The sequence below is a fragment of the Schistocerca americana genome, chromosome 4, assembly GCF_021461395.2.
Source record: "Schistocerca americana isolate TAMUIC-IGC-003095 chromosome 4, iqSchAmer2.1, whole genome shotgun sequence".
Taxonomy (NCBI): Eukaryota; Metazoa; Arthropoda; class Insecta; order Orthoptera; family Acrididae; genus Schistocerca; species Schistocerca americana.
The window spans coordinates 537075332-537098059 of NC_060122.1; the positions used below are offsets into that span (position 1 = coordinate 537075332).

Consider the following 22728-nt stretch of genomic DNA (forward strand, 5'->3'; position numbering starts at 1 on the left):
AGTAGACAGCGTGCGAAACATTCAACGAAACATCATCGATATGAGCTTTCGCAGCCGAAGGCGCACTCGTGTACCCTTGATGACCGGACGACACGAAGCTTTACGCCTCACCTGGGTCCGTCAGCACCGACATTGGACTGTTGATGACTAGAAACATGTTGCCCGGTCGGCCGAGTCTCGTTTCAAATTGTATCGAGCGGACGGACCTGTACGGGCATGGAGACAACCTCACGAATCCATGGACACTGCATGTCAGCAGGAGGCTATTTAGTCTGGCGGAGACTCTATAAGGGTGTGGGGTGTGTGCAGTTTGAGTGAAATGGGGCCCCTGATACGTCTAGACACGACTCTGACAGTTGACACCTAGGTTAGCATCCTGTCTGAGCACCTGCATCCATTCGTTTTCATTGTGCTTTCCGACGGACTTGGGCAATTCCACCAGGGCACTGCGACACCCGACACGTCCAGAATTGCTACAAAGTGGATCCAGGAACTCTTCTGAGTTTAAGCACTTCCGCTGGCCACCAAACTCTCGAGACCTGAACATTATTGAGCATATCTGGGATGCCTTGCAATGTGCTGTTCAGAAGAGATCTCCACCCTCTCGTACTCTTACGGATTTATGGACAGTCCTGCAGGATTCATGGTGTAATTTCCCTCAGCACTACTTCAGACATTAGTCGAATGCGTGTCACGTCGTGTTGCGGCACTTCTGCCTTCTCGCGAGGACCCTACACGATATTAGGCACGTGTACCAGTTTGTCTGGCTCCTCAGTGCATGTGTACTTCTCGACGACCATACGATACGTTTTCCCCCTCTTGCGAAAAGTTCTGTGGACGCCCATGCCATTGATTCCATTTTAATGTTAAGTAGGCCTCATGTTTGAATTAATCTTTTCGTGAACTAAACTTGTTATTATTTGTAATCAATATTTCAATAATAATAATAATAATATGTGCAGGTTTAGCACCGTATTTCCCTCACGAAATGCTCTAGTACAGACACTGTTAGTAAATTACGGAGTCAATCCGTGGACCAGCCGAGAGTCGATCCGCTGGACAGGTATTTGTAGCCTGACACTTGGCCCCTGGAGATGTGAGTTGTGGAGGTGTGGTGTGATGTGGTGTGGACGTGTGGCGGGTACCTGCTGCAGGGCGCTGCCGGGTGAGGCGTCGGGCGACGAGGGCGCGGCGGGGTCCCCGGCGGGGCTGAGGCTGCAGCAGCCCGAGGTGCGGCTGGCCGTGCCGCGCGCGCTGCCCTCCTCCTCCTCTGAGTCCTCCAGGTCGTCCGCCTCCTGGCAGGACAGCCCGCCGCTGCCCAAAAGGTGCCTGCACGCCTCCTACCCTCTCCTCGCTGCAACGCCGAGGCGACTGCCATTATTATAAGCACACCACACAAAAAACTGGTCAACCTGCAAGATCTCCTCACTAACCGAACCGCCGTATGTCTTCCTCCGAACATACTCGGTTCAGAAAATGGTGAGAGGAGCTGTACAGTTACAATGGTCTTGCCTTTTCACCCGAGACTGCGAGGAAACGATAAAGCTTTCTGGGATTACCTTCGCGAAACGATGCACAACACTTCTTCCTACCTGTTCTGTGCAGTATCTACTCTCGTTGCTGTCGTGCTGCACAGCAGTTATTTTACCACACAGGAAATCTTCTGGTCTTGAAAAGTTCTGACTGTGCGGCTATGATTGTATGTGGAGAATAAGTAACGCAGTGCCGGAAAAAATGCAACACTCTTTAAGGAGAAGGTCATTTTATTGACAATTGAGGTGACAAGTAGTTCATAATTGTAGGACTATGTGATAACAGATTCATAACAAATTAAGCAACCTGTCACAGTAAAGGATGCCTAAGTAGTCGCATAAATACACCGTGCAAATGATCGTGAAGGTGCCGAATGGCATCCTGTAACAGACTGCTCCAAGCACCTTGCTCCTTTTGTTGAAAAATCTGGCACTGGGTCTTTTCAGTCCTCGACAAGCAGTAAGTTTCCGCTTCGTCGTGTCAGTTGACGACAGATGTGGTGAGTTGCTCGTCACGGCAGTTGTATACTACGGAGAGCGCGTTGCGTCGCAGCAGCCGTGTGTGAACGTGCGATGTCCCGCTAAAAAAGCACGTCTCCTTCCTCTTGGTAGCACGGTGAGAACAACCTGGTTAGCGTACGCCGGTTACTTCATCCTGCAGAAACGCTAAATGTGACCGTGAGTTGTAACTAATTGCCTTCCACACCATGAAGCCCGGGATGGAACCTGCGTGTCGTGAGAGAATGCACTCTGGAGTAGCGGCTCACCTGGTCTACGCCACACACGTCTTCATCCAGATATCTCGCACACAGACAGAGCCTACCCTCATCACTGAAAACAACAGAACGACTACTCTCTAGTCAACTCTTTCACGTTTTGGGGGTGTCGTGGTGTGAGTGATAGCCTGCCCAGAGGCACGTGTGATCTTAATCGTGCTGTTAGCAGGCAGTTCCCAATGGCCCCTAATGATAGAGTATGTGCTACATGTGTCCAGATTTTGTCCCTGGATGAGGCTCGGTCGACTACCTCTGCTCGCACAATACTTCGGTCTTCACGTGTGTCTGTAATACTTAAATGGCCAGAACCTGCTCGATAAGTGTGAGAATGTTCCACAGACCACACCTCCTATACATTGTGTCCAACATGAGCAGCAATCTCTCGATACGTCCACCCAGCTTTCCCCGTGTCCACAGTGCGAATCCTTTCAAATGGCTGAACTTATTCAACAGGAGCACATCCTCGTCGGTGCGGAATAGTTGTATCCTAGATTGGATGTGGCATATAATTTTCACCTCTAAACTCAGCACAGCTACCGCCGGCTGAGTCACAACAGAGGGTGCATAGACGGGCTTCCCGAGCTCTCATCTCGTCGCCGATGACCGTGAAAAATGAATTATTAACACAACGCCCTCTCAGTATCCATCTACTATACCCTGGTACCTCAGAACAGAGTCCTTTAGGGTCTTGTATTTTTTCCCGGCATTGTGGCGGTCAGTGCACTCCATGCCTTGTATCATTTGAAAAGATACAAAACAGGAATTAGTCGGAACAGACTGCACAACTCCAGCCACCCTCTGCCCAGTTACGGTGTTGTTTGGTCTGTTGAAAAAGTTACAGATTCATGTGCCGCTGTGAACATTGTTTGTTTGCGAGATACCCGGCGCCGAATGACGATTTCTTCACAGTTTCCTCTCACATACTCTTTAAGAGAGACCTGCTTTCGCTGACAGCAGCGGTTTCTGTAAGGTTTGTAACCAGTGCTTACTGACAAGGCGTAACAGTTGTCACTGTCGCTTAGAATCTTTTTACGGCCACCGTTCTTGCGCCGTGTTACATTGCAGTGAGCGGTACACCATCGCTTGCAGACACGGTTGGCACTTCCCGTTGACACACCGAATAATTGAGGAACTTCATTCGCTGTATGGTCATAGGCGTATCCAAGTGCCTTAACTACTTTCGGTTATTCTGTCACACCTTCAGATCGACGGGTCTTACTGCTCTGACTGTATACAACCGATTGGTACATACACGCCACACCACTGTCATGTGTTACGTCACATCATTGCCTCGTAGCAGCTCTACTCCCCCGCAACGCGACCAGTGTGCAGCTTTGATGAGATGATTAATGTTTTGTCCAGTGAACAATATCAGATGTAGAATGAAACAAGCTGTCAATAAAATTATGAGTAGTAATATTGTATAAGTACTGTTTTACATATTTGTGAGAAATACCTAGAATATGGCCCAAGTGGACTACTGTGTATTCACGCATATTGTTGGAAAAAAGCTTGCACGCTAATGGATTAAGAGAAGGCAAGAAAAACAAATTTGTATCACCAGCAGTTTGAACTCAAGATCGCTAAAGATAAATTAATGGCACTGTTACTGCGTTGATGTACACACCAAAAGTAAAGTATGACGTGTCAGGCTGAAAAGTTTAAATCTTTTATTTCTTGAAGATGGTAAAATTTTGTCGTTCTGTTGATTCAGTGTGTGCAAGCATATGTTTGTATGTTGTTTTCTAGCTTCCTGCGACGTCCCTTTACAGTCGCCTGCATCACGCTTTAACACTCTTCGCCTCTCTACAGCTTCCTTGTCTTTTGTTATCTGCGTTCAGAGATTCTATTCTGAGCACTGTGGTGTTTTACTCCCGGTTTTACTGTAGCAGTCTGTAGTGGTTCGGCAATTTTATAGAAGTGTTTCCTTATTCATTTCTTATTTGTTTCGCATGATTTTATGTATTTCAAAAGAGAATGTGGAGGGTGATTAGAACAACAGAACTCTCTATTATAGGCGTAGAGATGTAGCAAAGATTGCGTTTATGTGTGACCTTGTTTAAGTGTGACGACTGATGCATGCGAAATGTGTCTTACAGCGTGAGCACATCAGCTTCCATACGCATTACCGTTAATCGAGGAAAAGGAGTGTATCTTGGCCAAGGAGATGGTGCAGGAAATTAAAAAGTTCGTTCTTCTGGGAAGCGAGTGTAAGCAAATACAAGTTTTTAAGCTTTCCTTAAACTACATTTCTATTACGTGCACCGGTTACTTCAGGATGAATTTCTAAAATCACACATAAATGATACCAGTATCGCTAAGGCACATCGACATTCTCCTTATCGAGGCTCTGTTTTTGTAACTCTCCGTGACTTATGATCTCCAGGCTATTTTCGTGTAGCATTGTCTTTGGTCAACGTTCAGATGATGTCTATGGCAAGGATGTTACAGTAACAAAATTGTGACAAAATGCGTAAATAAACCTAGAGTTCGTTACCGTACGACGCTAGCAAAAGACAGGCATGTGGTAAAGGTTTCTTTCACAAACTACATGCATTTTACTAGCTGACAGCATGTGAGGATGTCAATTTACGAGTATCTTACAGAATATACCGCCTTGTGAATGATAGTATCTAGTGTCTTCAAATCGAATGAATTCAGTTGGGAGTACAAAGAGAACGCTGTCTTGCGAACACCCTCACAACGCTTCGAGCATAATTAGAGGTGTGCAGCGAAAGTCAAGGCCGAAAACTACGGACCGCCTCGGTAACGGCTCCCCGTTGAGTAATTGGCGCAGCGGGTTACGAGGTAACAACACGACTGTAGAGCACTGACGCGAAGTTTGGCGTCAACCAGTGGTTTCGACAGTATTCTGAGCAGTGAAATCTCTGCAGGTAGGAGACATATTATAAAAGGTTTTCATTCACTTCTCCTAAAGGGAGAAAACGTTCGTAGGAGGGTTGCCTCCTGGTGACAATGTGTGAAGGAAAGCTTTGCTTCTACAACTGCGAAGTTATTTCTGTCTCTGCCTTATATTCCTTCTTCGTTCTCGTGACGACACACAGAAGCATCAGACAGTGATCCAAGTGCACAGAATGATATAATTAATTGCTTGCACTGGAGATCCCCGGCCTTGCTATTTCTATATTCAAAAAAATACGCTCTAGGCTAGAAAATGCGTTCTTGATTCTCTGAAAATTTTTATTATTTACGAGAAAGTAGCTGAAACTGGGCACCTACACCCAATACATTGCGAAATTAGATCACAGGTATCTCCGTATTGGATCAGTGGCAACTGGCTAAAAAATACGGCTTTACGAAATCCAGTTCCTGCTCTCATCTCTGTTACCGAATGAAAGGTGGGAAAGGAAATCTAAGGTTGTAGCACTATATTTAAAATACGAATCGAAAATTCTAATAGAAGAGTTAACGAAATTATGTGTAAAAAATATTAGTTTTCGTCGTTTAATTATTTAAAAGATAGTTCACGAGCACGGGTGCTTTGAATGTCATTTTTCAGGGAAAAGCGGAGTAATAATTTTCTGTAAAGAACAATTACTGCCTTAGAGTCGTTCACGACATCATCAAAGGTGGCTGGAAAAGTTTTGCACGTTCAAAAGTGCGTCAATCGTTGGTAAAGCAAGTGCATCGTATTCTAGTCACGTTTTAAACATAAAGTTCTTGTATCCCTTGCGGAAGCCGTGCGCAGTAAAAACTATAATTGCTGCAGCGTTCACACTGTGAAAGAAAGACTGTATGAAAGCTAACCATACCAGACCAAATGTTTTCTGGTTCGTGATCGTGAAGCATACAATATGTTTCACAGAGTGGAGTTTACGGTGCTAATCTCTCACTCTATTATGTTATACTTAACTCTCTCTTTACTTCCTTCGTGTGGTTTTACTCGTAACTTTACATGTGATAAATTACTGTTGTACTTTGTGTGTGTGTGTGTGTGTGTGTGTGTGTGTGTGTGTGTGTGTGTGTTTGCGTTTACTGGATGACGAGCAACAATTGAACAATTGGACGTGAGAAGCATTGTGAGTTTTACATATTCTGTATAATAGTTATGATCCGTACAGCAGTTGGGGTAACCTTTGCATTGATGTAACTTGGAACAGTGTCAGGCAAGCTAACACACTTAGCTTGTCCTCAGACATCACTTTGGTTGTCACCTACTCAAGGGCCTTACTTAGTGGTGCTAGTAGCAGTAAACGGTGTTTTTAAGACCCATTCATACTGTTTTGACGATTTCAAATTTGAATAGCACACAAACCAATCGTGAAACCAAGCTGAATATTTTACAAGGCTCAACATTTATTCAAGTTTACTTATGCAATATTACATCGGACATATGACGATCATTCGCGGCTACAGAATACTCCAGGCGTTTCAGCCAGTTTTTGAACGCATCTTTCATAACTGTTGGAGGAATTCTGGAAATTTCATCGTGAATTCGATCTTTTAACTGTTACAAGCTTCCCTGCTCGTCGGAGTACGCTCTCGTGTCTAAATAATCATATAGGTAAAAGTATGGCGCGGTTAAATCGGGCGAGCGAGGCGGTCATTCGATACAAGCGCGTTTGGAAATTATGCGGTGCGGATAATAATGCAGATCACACCGGATTACGCTATGAATGGATGCCGGTGAGGTGATCAGCGTTTGGACACGTTTTCATAAAGAACGACGTTACCGGTAAACTGGTACGCTCACGTTCGAAGTTCTCGAGAGTTCGGACTGTTTTCCGAGGGCCGGTTGACTTTGGAATAGATGCACTGGCTGATCCATGGAAGTTTCTTACCCAATTCAGTATTGTTCTACCAGCAGGAGCCAACGTCCTTGCCGCAGTGGCAACACCGGTTCCTGTCAAACCACCGAAGTTAAGCGCTGTCGGGCTGGGCTGGCACTTGGATGCGTGACCATCCGGTCTGTCGAGCGCTGTTAGCAAGTCGGGTGCACTCTGCCCTTGTGAGGCAAACTGAGGCGCTACTTGATTGAGAAGTAGCGGCTCCGGTTTCTTAAACTGAGATACGGCCGGGAGAACGGTGTGCTGACCACATGCCCCTCCATATCCGCATCCAGTGATGCTTGTGGGCTGAGGATGATACGGCGGCCGGTCGGTACCGTTGGGCCTTCCGAGGCGTGGTTGGACGGAGTTTAGTTTTCTACCAGAACTAGGTACCGCGGCTGAATCTTGAAATACGTACGAAAGGCACATTGCACGCGCACGGCTGATTCGCCGTAGCGAAAATAGCATTCCATCGGAACGCACGATGTCGGTTCGACTAGCACATGATTACTGACCTGTATAGGGGGTGAAACGTGGCGCCCCGATCTGCTAATAGACGGCGCCACTGTCGCTGTATTTTGTTTGTAGCCCGCGTTATTCAAACTCGAAATCACCAAAACATTGTGAAACACGCTGTATGTTGGTAGACTCGCCTACAGAAATCTTTGATCTCTGTCATCAGTTGTGGTAGACCGGAGCGAGAGCGCCAGTGCGTCACAAACGGACGTCTGATACGGTCGATCAGTGGCACAGTGAGGAGACGCGGTGTGTGAAAGACTGCCGTAGTGAACGCGGCCGTTCTGCTGTGTGTTGCAGCACGATGCCGTCGGACAGCATGGACGACATCGAGCTGCGCAGCATCCAGCTGCAGTTCCCGAGCGCGCGCTCGCTGTCGCAGGAGGACGCGGGCTGCGTGGAGGAGCGCGTGCCCACCGGCCAGGGCGACGTGCTGGTGGCCGTGCGCGGCCGCCGCGGCCGCCCTGCCATCCTCACCTACCACGACCTCGGCCTCAACCGTGAGTACACCAGGCTGCCGGTCACACGTTTCCGCACTATCTGATCAAAACTATCCAGACACCTACAGGTTGGACATTAATATGGAGCAAGCAAACACAGAAAACATTTTGAGTTACCATACTTGTAGAAGCAAACCGCCAATAAATATCTCGTTTACGTCTCAAGTTATTACGTTTTATATTATTATATGTTTAACCCGAACATGTAAGAATGAAGCAATTGCTTTCCCTTCGGACGCAGCCTGGCGTGGAGAGAAGCCGTGGGTCAGGAGAGGTCGCAGTCTGCCCTGACTGTGTTCATGGCGTCAGAGGCAATTTTTGTATTAATCGAGGCATCCTGGTAAAAAAGTTGAGGTAAATCAGTCAATGAATGTATGCGAACGAAGCTTCCATGTTTTATGATGTACCGGGTGATCAAAAAGTCAATATAAATTTGAAAACTGAATAAATCACGGAATAATGTAGATAGAGAGGTACAAATTGCAACACATGCTTGGAATGACATGGGGTTTTATTAGAACCAAAAAAATACAAATATTAAAAAAGTGTCTGACAGATGGCACTTCATCTGGTTAGAATAGCAATAATTAGGATAACAAAGTAAGACAAAGCAAAGATGATGTTCTTTACAGAAAATGCTCAATATGTCCACCATCATTCCCCAACAATAGCTGTGGTCGAGGAATAATGTTGTGAACAGCACTGTAAAGCATGTCCGGAGTCATGGTCGTCGGATGTTGTCTTTCAGCATCCCTAGAGATGTCGGTCGATCACGGTACACTTGCGACTTCAGGTGACACCGAAGTCAATAATCGCACGGACTGAGGTCTGGGGGACCTGGGAGGCCAAGCATGACGACAGTTGCGGCTGAGCACACGTTCATCACCAAACGACGCGCGCAAGAGATCTTTTTACGCGTCTAGCAATACTTTGTCTTTTTTTATCATCTAATAAAACCCCATGTCATTCCAAGCATGTGTGTCAATTTTCACCTCTCTGTCTACGTTATTCCGTGGTTTATTAAGTTTTCAAATTTTTGATCACCCGGTATATAGTTGTGTATAAAGAAAAGGAAAAATATTTTTTCACGTATCTTGTCACAACAAAGATACATACACGAATCTGACAAAATCCGTCCTGTGCACAAGCATGCAACAACTACGCGCAGCAAACAGACAAATTACCAACTGTGTAAGCATTCACTTGAGCACGAACAACTGCTACAGTTCCGCACTGCATTGATAATGACCTGACAGGTCGAAATCTGATCTGCGTTGTGAAATTTAAATGTCATATTAAAGCAACTTAATTCTACGACTGATTGCTGCTCTATCTAACCCAAATTACCAAAAATCTTCGATTAATACAAAAATGTCCTTTGGCGCCTCTAGCACGGTCAGGACGGCTGCGACCTCACCTGACGCGCGGTTTCTCTCCACGCCAGTCTGCGTCAGACTGCTCTCAACAACCGTTCGCTCGCTACCACTCGCGGTAGTAATATCTCAGACTCAGAGTTAGTATATGCGCGCAACAGCAAAATCTATAGCCAACTTTTCAAAAAAAGGTATGTACGTCCAACTTTCAGCGCCATGTTGTGAAGCTAAGTAATGTTGATTGCAGTTATTGGTTATAATAACATCTGAATGCGACATTAGCAGTTATTTTAATAAAGAAAGCGGTTTTATAGTGCCATCTGCAGGCATGTAAATAGAGTACTTTACAATTTTGTTGTTGTAAATGTCTGGTCAGTTTCAGTTACCGTTTACACAAGATAATTATGAGACAATTCGTATCTTTCAGTCACTACGAGTAAAAGAAGGAAAAAAGTTATATCAATGAAAAGTTTTCAGGGTCGATTTTAGTAGGCTTTTCGTCTTTACGCCTACTACTCCGACGAGGCGATTTTGTGAACTGATCCTTTGTGACTGAAGTTCAGTGATCAGGCGTCAGTTTCCTAAAGCATCACGACACAAAAGTCACCTTTGGAGATTATAAGATTTCATATCGCTGTGAAGCATAAAACAGATTTAGGCTATTAACACAGCCTCCGATAAATAAATTTGTCACATAAAATCGTTGTAATCGCTACGTCACTAGTTCTGTGCCCACTAGTAGCAAAGATTTTTTTTTTAATTCCATGAAAAAACGTTATTTTAATTAAAATGTGATTCAGTATACGCTAATTAACATTTTCATTTTATATTAAATATAAAATTAAAATAAAATACTTTTCTTTAAATTCTGACCTTACCATAACACCACGGCCTCCGAATTTCACTGTTGGCACTACACAAGCTGGCAGATGACGTTCACCGGGCATTCGCCACACCTACACCCTGCCACCGGATCGCCACATTTTGTTACGCTCCTTACACCAGGGGAGGCATCGTTTGGCACTTACCTGCGTGATGTGTGCCTTATGAGCGGCCGCTCGACCATGAAATCCAAGTTTTCTCACCTACCGGCTGTCATATTAATTGATGTGCCTCTTGATGAAGTTTGGAATTCCTTTGTGGTGGTCTGGATAGATGTTTGCCTATTACAGTTTACGACCCTCTTCGACTGTCGGCAGTCTCTGTCAGTCAACAGACGTGGTCGGCCTGTACGCTTTTGTGCTGTACGTGTCCCTTCACGTTCCCACTTCACTATCACATCTGAAACAGTGGACCTAGGGATGTTTAGGAGTGTGGAAATCTCGCGTACAGACATATGACAGATGTGATACCCAATCACCTGACCACGTTCGAAGTCCGAAAGTTCTGCGGAGAGCCCGTCCTGCCCTCTCACGATGTCTAATGACCACTGAGGTCGCTGATATTGAGTAGTAGGTGGCAGCACAATGCACCTAATATGAAAAACGTATATTTTTGGGTGTGTCCGAATACTTCTGATCACATAGTGTATTTTGAAATCCTGTGTTTAACTGCACGCAAATTGAATTTTTCTTCTTCCTCTCCATCATACCTGTACGTCAATTTGATGTTACAAAGATAATTTACTCTATAGTCAATCATAAGGCCACAGTAGACTTCTTTCGAAAAATAAGTGCACTTTATACTTTGAAGAAGTCTAATTAAATGACGACTCTTCGACGTGAATAGAAGAATGGTGTTCTCTAGAGATAGTGTTCAAGGTTAGTTTAAAATGCGTATCAGAAAAGAAAGATGACAGAAAATAAGAAAATCTCTAGGCTCCGCTAGCGTAGCTTAGCGAATGTCTGAAGGCATTTTTAAGTGCGACGGGACTGTCAGTTCTATAGATCTAAATATACTGCATATGATCAGATCCAAGTTGAGTAATACAGGACTACGTGTCCAGGCACCTAGCACGGCCTCTGCAGCACTGCTCATCGTATCTTGATGTCTTTAGTACAGAAACCTCACAAGATCCAAAGGATGATGCATGGTGAGTGGTTTCTTCTCAATTGATGTGTTGCTGCTATTTTAGTTATCATTTCATGTAACAAAAAAAAATTGAAGAAGATTGATCACGAGTAGCTCAGAAGTACCAATGTGTTATATCGTTAAGGTTCTTCCTCGTTAAAAAACGTCCGAGTTGCTTTGTGAACGAACAAACCAACTCCAGAGATGCTCTATATCTAGAGCTTTCGTCTCACTGCCCAAACCACTTCACAGTGATTCGATTCGGTACTTCGCACCGATATCAGCGATTTCTTAGAGGGAGTGAGAGAAAAGAGACTGTCTATATTCCTCTATACGCACTCTCATTGTCTTTCATCTTAATCTCACAATCTGTTCGCGATGCGTGCGATGTAAGCAGTCGAAACGTTCCTCTCATGGAATATCAGTTCTGCATATTTAACGAAAAGGATTTGATGAGAACAGCGCCATCTTTCTTCTAGCGATTCCCGTTTGTCTGAAATTACATTTACATAAATCCCCCAAAGTCAGATTTCATAAACCGATTTCCCAGTACCATTTCTGGTTGGTCATGTAAACATGGCAATATCGATTCTGGAAATGGGATTCAAGTTCCGGATTTCCTCTTCCACAATCGATTTTCGCTTCTGTGTAAACACACAACTGTTTTTGAAACGTGCTTAGTTTGCAGGTTACGTCTTGTTTTAAAACTTTTCGGCTAGTGTAGACGAGTGACTTTTTGCGCAGTGGAGGAGAAGTAGAAGTATTATACTGAGCATGAAGTTTTCTACCTTTGATGTTTACTTGAGGAGGAACCGCCATGGTGTTTACTAAATCAAAAACTGGAACAGCTGATTTCCAGAGGCCGTTTGTGTGCAACAACTGACGACCGGAAAACCGACATTTGAACGGTACAGCACACCGTTTCAGGCCTTACCATGTAAACACAACAGCGAAAAACTGCTTCCGAAATTCTGTTTTCGTCTTCCGGAAGCTGTCCCTCATGTAATCGTAGCATGAGAAACACTGTAACATCTTTGTATTTGACTCACTTCAATTTTTTAGCATACTTCTAGCTCATCATGTAAAGTGATATAATTTCGCCCTAGGTAATAGCACACGAAACAGTTATACAATAGTATATTAATACAATATTTTTATGTATATACTGTATAAAGCGACACACCGTCAGAATGTAGAGAAAGAATTACGTAAGACGTAACACCCCTTTTATTTCGTGTACAGTTACACATATCAAAAATCGGTTTTCGGCAAATATGAGAGCGCCGAGGGGCACGTATGGTTTTGTTTGGTTAATGTTTTTAGCACTGGTATCAATGGAGATATTGAAGCAAGTACGTTTTTTAAATGGCTCAGTGTACTTTTTTATAATAACTGCTTTCGACTAACTGTCAATAGCCATTGCCATAGACGAACTCAATTAGTACCTCTCATGCATTGGCTATTGACAGTCTTGTGGCGCCCCGGTAGGCGTGATGTGTTATGTTATGGGAACGATGTTTTGGCGAATTGTGATGCACACGCATCAAAAAAAGTTTTGCATCGCCTGGGTTCAGAGAGTTCCGGAACCTGTATAGAGAATTGGAATAGAGATCAACATAAACATCATTTCAGCCCTTTTTACTGCTCACGAAAACCACACATTGCATATTGTACCACCATACAGCGAGACGTTCAGAGGTGGTGGTCCAAATTGCTGTACGCACCGGTAACCTCCAATACCCAGTAGCACGTCCTCTTGCAGTGAGCATGCCTGTATTAGTTGTGGCATACTATCCACAAGTTCATCAAGGCACTGTTGGTCCAGATTGTCCCGCTCCTCTACGGCTATTTGGCGTAGATCCTTTAGAGTGGTTGGAGGGTCACGTCGTCCATAAACAGCCCTTTTCAATCTATCCCAGGCATGTTTGATAGGGTTAATGTCTGGAGAAGATGCTGGCCACTCTAGTCGAGCGATGTCGTTATCCTGTAGGAAGTCATTCACAAGATGTGCACGATGGGGCCGCTAGTTGTCGTCCATGCTGACATATGCCTCACCGATATGCTGCCGATATGGTTGTACTATCGGTCGGTGGATGGCAATCATGTATCGTACAGCCGTTACTGCGCCTTCCATGACCACCAGCGGCGTACATCGGCCCCACATAATGCCACCCCGAAACAGCAGGGAACCTCCGCCTTGCTGCACTCAGTTGGATAGTGTGTCTAAGGCGTCCAGCCTGACCGGATTGCCTCCAAACGCGTCTCCGGTGATTGTCTGGTTGAAGACGTATGCGACACTCATCGGTGAAGAGAACGTGATGCCAATCCTGAGCGGTCCATTCGGCATGTTGTTGGGCCCATCTTTACCGCGCTGCATGGTGTCGTGGTTGCAAAGATGGACCTAGCCGTGGACGTCTGGAGTAAGTTGCGCATCATGCAGCCTATTGCGCTCAGTTTGAGTCGTAACACGACGTCCTGTGGCTCCACGAAAAGCATTATTTAACATTCAGGATTACTCCGAGCCATAATCCGTAGGTAGCGGTCATCCACTGCGTTAGTAGCCCTTGGGCGGCCTGAGCGAGGAATGTCATCGACAGTACCTGTCTCTGTGTATCTCCTCCATGTCCGAACAACATCGCTTCGTTTCACACCGAGACGCCTGGACAATTCCCTTGTTGAGAGCCCTTCCTGGCACAAAGTAACAATTTCGGACGCGATCGAACCACGGTATTGGCCGTCTAGGTCTGGTTGAACTACAGGCAACATGAGCCGTGTGCCTCCTTCCTGGTGGAATGAGTGGAACTGATCGGCTCTCGGACCCCCTCCGTCTAATAGGCGCTGCTCATGCATGGCTGTTTACATATTTGGACGGGTTTAATGACATCTCTGAACAGTCAAAGGGACTGTATCTGTGATGCAATATCGACAGTCAACGCTGTCTTCAGGAGTTCTGAGAACCGGCGTGATGCAAAACTTTTTTTGATGTTTGTACATAGTAATTTTAATTTTGACGTGCCGACGTATCACTTATTTCTTTTTTTAGGTACCTGGAAATTCAATGGGGAGATTTTACGCGTAGATGGCACAAGCTGTTTGTAATAAATAACCTTTATGAAAATGTGTATATGACAACTAGTTTTACCGAAACCGGTTACCTACAATAAGTTTTTATAGCGATTTCGGCTATTTAGTTCTTGTTCTCCTAAGCAATTTCTCATCCGCTTTTTTGGGTATTTCCCGATATTTTCGACCCCATGTGTCTTGTCTCAGTGTCACATATGTCGCTGTGAAGGTTTTTAAACGTTAATAAGAATCACCCCGTATAAAATCCGCCCCTCCTAGCATGAAATATATTTTACGGTGGATGCGTTCCAGGATACGTAGTTAAATGTAGTGCAGATATTATAACAGTAATTTGGACAATTGAGTTAAGACAGGATCTGGAAACACAGTTCTTAATGGAATTAGTGTCATTTGTAAAATGGTAATAGCAATGTTTTCATTTTTAAAACATGTTGAGGCTGTGTACCCTTCACAAAAATGAAATCTAATAGATTTTATATACCTTTTTTCTTTTAATTCTTCTCGGATACTCGTACAGCAGCGGTTGAGTATGCGATGTCTAATGATTTATAACTCAATAACTTCTTATAATTAACTTAATCAGTCTTAATTAAATTTAACTACGTCAGCTTAATTGTGCAGTTCGATACGACTCTAAACCACTTGCGTTCGCTTGTTTCTAATGGCCGATTCGAACTTCCTCTCAAAAAGTGGATGCAGATCGACTTGCTTTACGTGGGGGAAAAAAAGGAGACAGACACATATGTAAATCTGAGCCTCATTTGTGACTTTGTGTAACATCACTTCGTTCCTACTCGTGGAATTACTACTTTAATATTTTATTTAAAAACTTACGACATAACATCTACCCACAATGGGTGACAAAAACATACGAGATGTTACACTTAACCATTTTGCAGGATGCTCTGGAGTTTCTGCAATTTCCATTCCCAACAGTTATGCGGTAGAAGTGAAGGAGTTGAGCGATAACCCTCAGATTTTCAAGTCTAAGTTGAAATTAAAAAATGGTTGAAATAGCTCTGAGCACTATGGGACTTAACATCTGAGGTCATCAGCCCCTAGAACTTAGAACTACTTAAACCTATCTAACCTAAGGACATCACACACATCCATGCCCGACGCAGGATTCTAACACGCGACCGCTAAGTTGAAAGGCTTACGAATGGCAGTCTCCCTTTTTTCCCACACGAGATTACCTTGCCTTGGTTAAAGGGCTTTTCTCGTTATGTGTAACAGATTTGTAGGAGGCCGTTCTGAAAAGTAATGCTTCAGAATTTTTCGTATGAAACTCTTAAAGCTTTTTAAACTAAACAAACGCTGTTAATATTCTTTATCTTCATTCTTCATGTCTACATTTTTATTTCTGAATGTAGTCACCATGACGACTAATACATTTCTCCGAGAGAATGGTTTGTTGATACCGTCGCTGTAGAATGTTTGGCTTTTGTGGCGGAGCCGTAACCTCATCTCTGCTTGAAACATTTCGTCACTGTGAAAGTGAAGCCCTCGAAGGTGTTGTTTAAGTTTTGGAGAGATGTGAAAATCGGATGGAGCAAAGTCGGAACTGTACGCAGGATGGTGGATGACAGTGAGACACTGTTGCAGATGTTGTAGCGATTGTATGTGGTCTGGCATTATCGTGCTGAAAGACAGGGTGCACAATCTGTAGACGGACTCTTCGAAGTCGTGGTTTCAGTTTTCTGAAGGATTACAGCACGTTGTTTCTCACGCATCGACATAGTCACGTTACACAGTGCCGCGTTACACGCTGCAGTTGGGAGCTCTGTAGCGGCATAGGGCTGCATATACGTAGACATGAAGAATGAAGATGTAGATTGCTAATAAGGTTTGTTTTATTTAAAAAGTTGTTACTGTCACTGCCGTTGTCAAGCATGCAACACAAGAGGAACATACACGATAAGCACACACAGCTGTCGAAACTTTTCAAGCTAATGTAATTATAAAGACACTGTCGAGCGTGACACACAAGCTGTAAAAGCGGCCACAGAGCTCAGGAAGAAATTAAGAGACACGGATGGTGTGTAAGTTGCGCCACATTCTTATCGCTCACGGTGAATAAACTCTACTGTGCGCCTCTTCATGTATGGCGAGCCTGTGCGTAATACGGCTAGCTACCGAAAAGGATTTAGACCAAAAAACAAAACTTTCGAAGTGCGCCATCAACTACGCAAGGAAAGAAATCAATCCACATCATTTTTGTCGTATTTTCTTCGCCATTATTGAGCACATAAAATTGCTCTGTATTAATTTGCACTTTAGTCGGAAGCCCTTCGCATACTCACATACATAGACGGTCGTCATTTCAAAGAAAGGAAGGACGATTTTACGGTTGGTGGTAACCAGCGTTGCCAGTGACGTCGACTTCTTTCGGGCGCAGTTACAACCATAGGAACATCCTACTAGCAGGCAACCCGCAATGTATGAGAGTCAGCGGCATTGCGCTAGGCTGGTACTATCAAATTTCTTTGACAACAAAGTTGCTTTGTCAAATACATTTGACGCAGTGTAATAGGGAACTTCTGTGAAACGTTGCCTTTCGTCAAATTTATTTGACCAAATGAAACCACAAGTTTACTGTTACCAGTCAATGTTCGCATTTAAAGTTATTTGACCAAATCTAGCGATCGCCTTCCGTTTACTGCAAGCGGTTGGCATGTGAAAGGACACACTGTGAAACCATTGCGTGCTGTAAATACTGTATATAGTGAAGAAACATTCAAAATGCAAAGGAGGTCGTATTTCGGAACTTACTGTCATGCTATAAATAGGGAAGCACATTTTATAATCTGTCATTCGGATCTGAAGAGGCTTGCACAGGATAGAACAGCACGGAGAACTTCATCAAACCAGTGTTCGGACTGAAGACAAAAACAACAACAACAATCTGGAGTGAAATATTTTTTTTCCTTTTTTAGGCAGGGAGATGGAAATCCACTTTCTTTCTTCGAAACAAATTAGCATGGTCTGCACAGACAGATTTTTATATAAGAAATCAAAATCAGGAAAGATGTAAGGCAAATTCATTGACACCACTGATGTTTATTTGTTCTCTGAAAAAGAAACTAAAGAATTATTGCTGTATGTCAAAGACAGAAAATTAGCACAGTATGATTCATTGATAATGCAGCAGTGACAGCAATCGAGTTATGTGCTGAACATAATGGATAACGTCCTTGCTATAGGTTAATGTATGCCAATAAAGGAGAAAGCGTCACAGGTAGAGGACTAAATCTTGCAGCTGGGAAAGAGAAACATGATACGTACGTGCAAGGCATAGAAGCTAGGACAAGGCCAAAAAGTTTTTTATAAGAATAAATAGCAAGTAACATCTAAGAACAGCCGCGTGGTCTAGGGCGTCTTGCCATTGTTCGCCCAGCTCCCCCTGTCGGAGGTTCGAGTCCTCCCTCCGGCATGAGTGTGTGTGTTGTCCTTAGTGTAAGTTAGTTTAAGGTAGATTAACTAGTGTGTAAGCCTAGGAACCGATGACCTCAGCAGTTTGGTCCCATAGGAACGTACCACAAAATCTAATAATATAAAAATCATGCCTAGTTTTGAATGTATTAAAATGAGTCCGAAGTCGGTAAAGAAATTCGCGAATTGAACTACAATTGGCGTAAACCATCAGAAAGCAGTCGGAAAGCACATGGACATACTCATAATCAGTTGGGTTTGAACTTAAAACACATCATATCACAGCTCATGATGCGTTTAAAACTCGGCGGCTGTGAACTGCATACAATACATTGAACTCAGATTTTATTATTTTGTTATTATGTTAACATTAACAGGAGGAGGGTATTAGTTTAACTGCTTTTTGTATTTGTGTTGAAAAAATGACTGCCTCGTTTAGAGACCGAGAACTGTGAAACTAACAGCAATAACAATAGTAATTTTTCAGTTAATATCATGCGTTTCTTCTGTTTACACATGCCAGCCATTGTGAAGGAACTGTGACAAAATATTTGATGACAGTGTAATATCCCTTTTTACACGACGTCCAAGATCTTAATCAAAGAAATTTGATGAATATTCGGTCAAATTTCTTCGTTATGGAACTCTGACAGTGTAATCCTGATCTTAAAGCATCCCTTGATGATGGGAGCACGTTTGCCATTTAGTTCTGCTCTTTGTAAAAGTCCATGGTCTATAGATTTCTGGATAAGTCGTGCTACCGTTTACCATTTTAACATTGAAATGCAGTAGCGAAAAATGAATTACGAGCTCCCTGGGGCAATGGCCCCGTATTATACAAATTTCGTCTACATAATCAACAGCTGATAAACCTATGGACATTCTGTTTCGCACAACAATGTAGATTGTTTCCCTTATACCTGGATCCGCAGCACTCGAATATCTGTTAAAAAAGACTTCAGGGTTCCCCTGTGTGCGTCTCATTTGAATAAAATGTTTTATAAAATGTGATCGAAATTGGCCAATAGTTTCAAATAGTTTGTTTTATTCAAATAAGATTGCTTCAGCGTAACCATTAGGTAATTTAAACAACCATCTCAGGCACCTTCTACCTACAAAGCTATGCTGCAATCATCCAGAGAGATGATAAGAGAGGAAAAGGATGTAGAAACTTCCTGTCAGATTGAAACTGTGACCCAGAGCCATGGGGGGATAACAGTCGGCAAGGGCGTTGACGGCCGAGTGCAAAGCCCCAGGTTTGACACCCGGTCTGACACACAATTTAAACCTGTCAGGAAGTTTCAAACAGCGCACACTCCGCTGTCAAAGCGAAAAACTAATTCTGGGGAGCATCAGTTGTCAATTGAGAAGGAAGTGTATTTTCGGTAATGCAGGATGGAACCTTCCATAATGTCATGTACAAGCTAAACGGCTTGGTGGTCACATTGTGCATGGAAAATGTTGAGCACCTTGGAGACAGCGTTACCAAATTCCACAGTATATAAGGCATCGTACAATTGAAAGACAACATCCCCACGAGTTAATGGAGACGGTAACAGCATGGACTAGACAATATTCTGGATGTATCGTGCACTACGCAGTCTCCCTGTAACACCACCATAGTTGCACGAGTATAGTAGGCTACAGCTCTCAATTCTATGATCCCTGTATTTGTTCAAGCATTTGGTTGCCTGATGCACTTTCTCCTTGCTGATGTTACAATCATAGACGAGTATCAATGACGTCAAGACAGATCGTGCTTTCTTCAACGAAAGCAACTTCGCGCAATTCATCCCTCTTTCTGCATCTACAGCCATGCTCCACAAGCCACCTTTCAGTCTGTAGCTAGGGATTATGGTACAACTATAGTTTATTCCCCTTTGTGCTCCAATCGCGAGTGAGGTGCGGGGAAGAGCGATTGTCAGTAGACCGCCTTACGAGTTCTGAATTCTCCGATTTTTCCCGTCGTGGCAATTCCGCGGAAAGTGCGTGAGAGGAAGCAATATTTGAATGACATCATTTTCGCTTTTAACTGTAACGGGTTTTATTGCTATTTCGCCTAATGTGCCATTGCCAAGTTTAAGATGCGAAATTACAACATAGTAATAGCTTAAAAAGAACAACGACCTTGCAGGGCTGCTTCCTCTAATGGTAATAGTCAATGACCTGAGTATATCTGTATTATTTACGAGCAGGTTTAAGTGAGTCAACGTGGGGCACAGATAACGTCTTGACTGACTTCAGCCTGCTTGTAAATAACATAAATCTATTAATGTCTTTGATAACGGCCATTGTCTCTGTTACCATCACGAGTGACACAGCCTTTGAAGAGCGTTGTTATTTTAATCTATTTCTGTACCATAATTTGAGGTTTTAACCTGTTTCTATAACATCAAATTTTACACTTGGCAGTGGCTCCTAGGAAATAATTGCAATAAAAACTGTTAATGCTGGATTGGTTACACTAAGTAGCTCGCACTGGCGGCGTCTGAATCAAATGTTAGCACCACTCAGTTAAGTCTTAAAGAAGAATGTGGAGCATTCGAATAATCTGTACTATTACTACTACGGAAAAATTTAAGCTCATAAACGCTGTCGGAACAAAATATTCCAGAATGGAATCGACAGCAGACCATTATGGACACTATATTGTAGAGGGAGGTCACGGACTAAAAACAGTAAGCGGGTTGAAATGGATGTGGTCCGCAGCTCGTGGTCTCGCGGTCGCGTTGGCGGTCGCATTCTCGCTTCCCGAGCACGGGGTCCCGGGTTCGATTCCCGGCGGGGTCAGGGATTTTCACCTGCCTCATCATTTCATCATCATTCATGAAAGTGGCGAGATTGGACTGAGCATAGGTTGAGGATTTGTACGGGTGCTGATAACCGTGCAATTGAGCGCCCCACAAACCACACAGCATCATCATCATCATCATCATCAAATGGATTAGGTTGCAGTAATTCAGTATTTATGCAGAGATGAAGAGGCTTGGACGGTATACGCCTGAATAGAGAACCGCATTGGACCGATCTTCCGGCTGCAGACAAAAGTAACAACAGTAGTCTCTATAGTAATAGGACGGAAAATAGCTGCACCAAGCTGAAACGCATCATTTATCTCACGGCAAACTTGTCTTCAACAAACTAAAACACTGCGTGTCCCTGACGAGTGAGTGTGTGCGCACGAGGGGCACAGGAGATCCCAGAAAGAGCACACGTCACTGCAAGACGATCCGAGCCCAGGATAGGCCCATCGAGCCGTTACCGCTGATGTGATGAGGCGGACTGATGGCCTCAATCGGGAAGACCGACGAATCACGGAGGATGAAACTCTTGTTCGGGTAGGCATTTGCCGTGTCTCTGTGCATGCCATCATCAAAGACCACTTACACTGTCGCAAAATTTACGCGCATTGGGTGCCGCGTCACCAAACAGAGGCACAAAAGACGGACAGAACGGCAGGTGTGAGTCATCTGCTGCGGTAGCACGAGGAAGCGCTTGCCTTTTTGACCCATATTGTCACAGGGGACGAAACGTGGTGTCACTATTTCGAGTCGGAGGGCAAACGGCAGAGCCAACAGCGGAAACATCCCACGTCTCCCAAGCCAAAGAAATCCAAATCAGTTTTTTTACACACAAGTTACGGCAAGATCGTGATGACCTCCTCCTTCGACTCCAGGGGCCCTCTGTTCGTGGAATTACTCGAGCGTAGGACCACAATCAATGAAGACACTTTGCAGAAACTGTGACTCACCATAAACTCAAAACACACAGGAATGCTGTCGGGCGAAACCGTTTTGTTGCGCCATTACGCCCGCCCCCACACTGCCAATCGGACGAAGGGTACGCCTCAGCGATTTGCTTGAGAAACACAACAGCGTCCCCCGTGCAGGCGGGATCTTTCACCAGTCATTTTCACATCTTTGACGTCCTGAGGAAAGACGCTTGGACGTCGGTTTCAGCCGGACGAGGAAGGGGAAGGCTGGTTGCGGTTGTGAAGCAGTCGGCAGCCGACCGCGTTCTACGAAACAGGAATTGATCATCTTGTCTTCCAGTGGAACAAAAGTCTTAATGCGTATGGTGATTGCTTTTGAGTGGAACCATTCCACAGACCCGTTTTGACGTGTGTTCAGTTTTCATTTGAGTGCCCGTCATACAAGTACACCAACGTAAATGCTACTCCTGTACGTTTTTGAACAGGTTTGACGGTTGACTGTTTGACCGGTGTGCATATTCTTAGTGTTTGTCATTTGTTTACTGTCAGTTCGATCAAGTGGATGAGTTACGTTAAGCTGGATTCGGACACTGTGTGCTAGTACAGCATTGTCAAAGTCAATTTTGTGTTACATTATTTTTAAAGTCGTGTTTACGTGAGTCGTACATTGTGATACTTTTTGAACTGGTCTACGGAAGAGTAAGTGGGACACAAAGAAAAAATATTGCGCGCTATTTAAAAAAAGAAGTATGCTATCAATATTTTCGTAACGAGCAAAACAGTCATCGTGGTTAATGTGCCTCTGGTAACTAAACTAGATTTCATTGTTTCTGGACAAAAAGCTGTTTTCGGTGGTCAAGGTCCGCTCTTTTTTTTTTTAAACACACACACACACACACACACACACACACACACACACACACACACAGACAGACACAGACATACACCACGAAGGAATTACCCGAATAGGACGGAAATCGGTTAATGTGATGTGGATTTACGG

At 44.0% G+C, this 22728-nt stretch overlaps 1 protein-coding gene across 7 annotated transcripts in view; it reads left to right on the top strand.

The window, feature by feature from the left end:
* Positions 1 to 22728, top strand: part of LOC124612891 (protein NDRG3) — a 523697-nt gene that overhangs the window by 380649 nt on the left and 120320 nt on the right. For all 7 annotated transcript variants that reach the window (XM_047141348.1, XM_047141345.1, XM_047141346.1 and 4 more), the window contains one exon: positions 7915 to 8114. In XM_047141348.1, coding sequence (XP_046997304.1) covers positions 7915 to 8114 — 200 coding nt within the window. The remainder of the gene's footprint in view (positions 1 to 7914; positions 8115 to 22728) is intronic.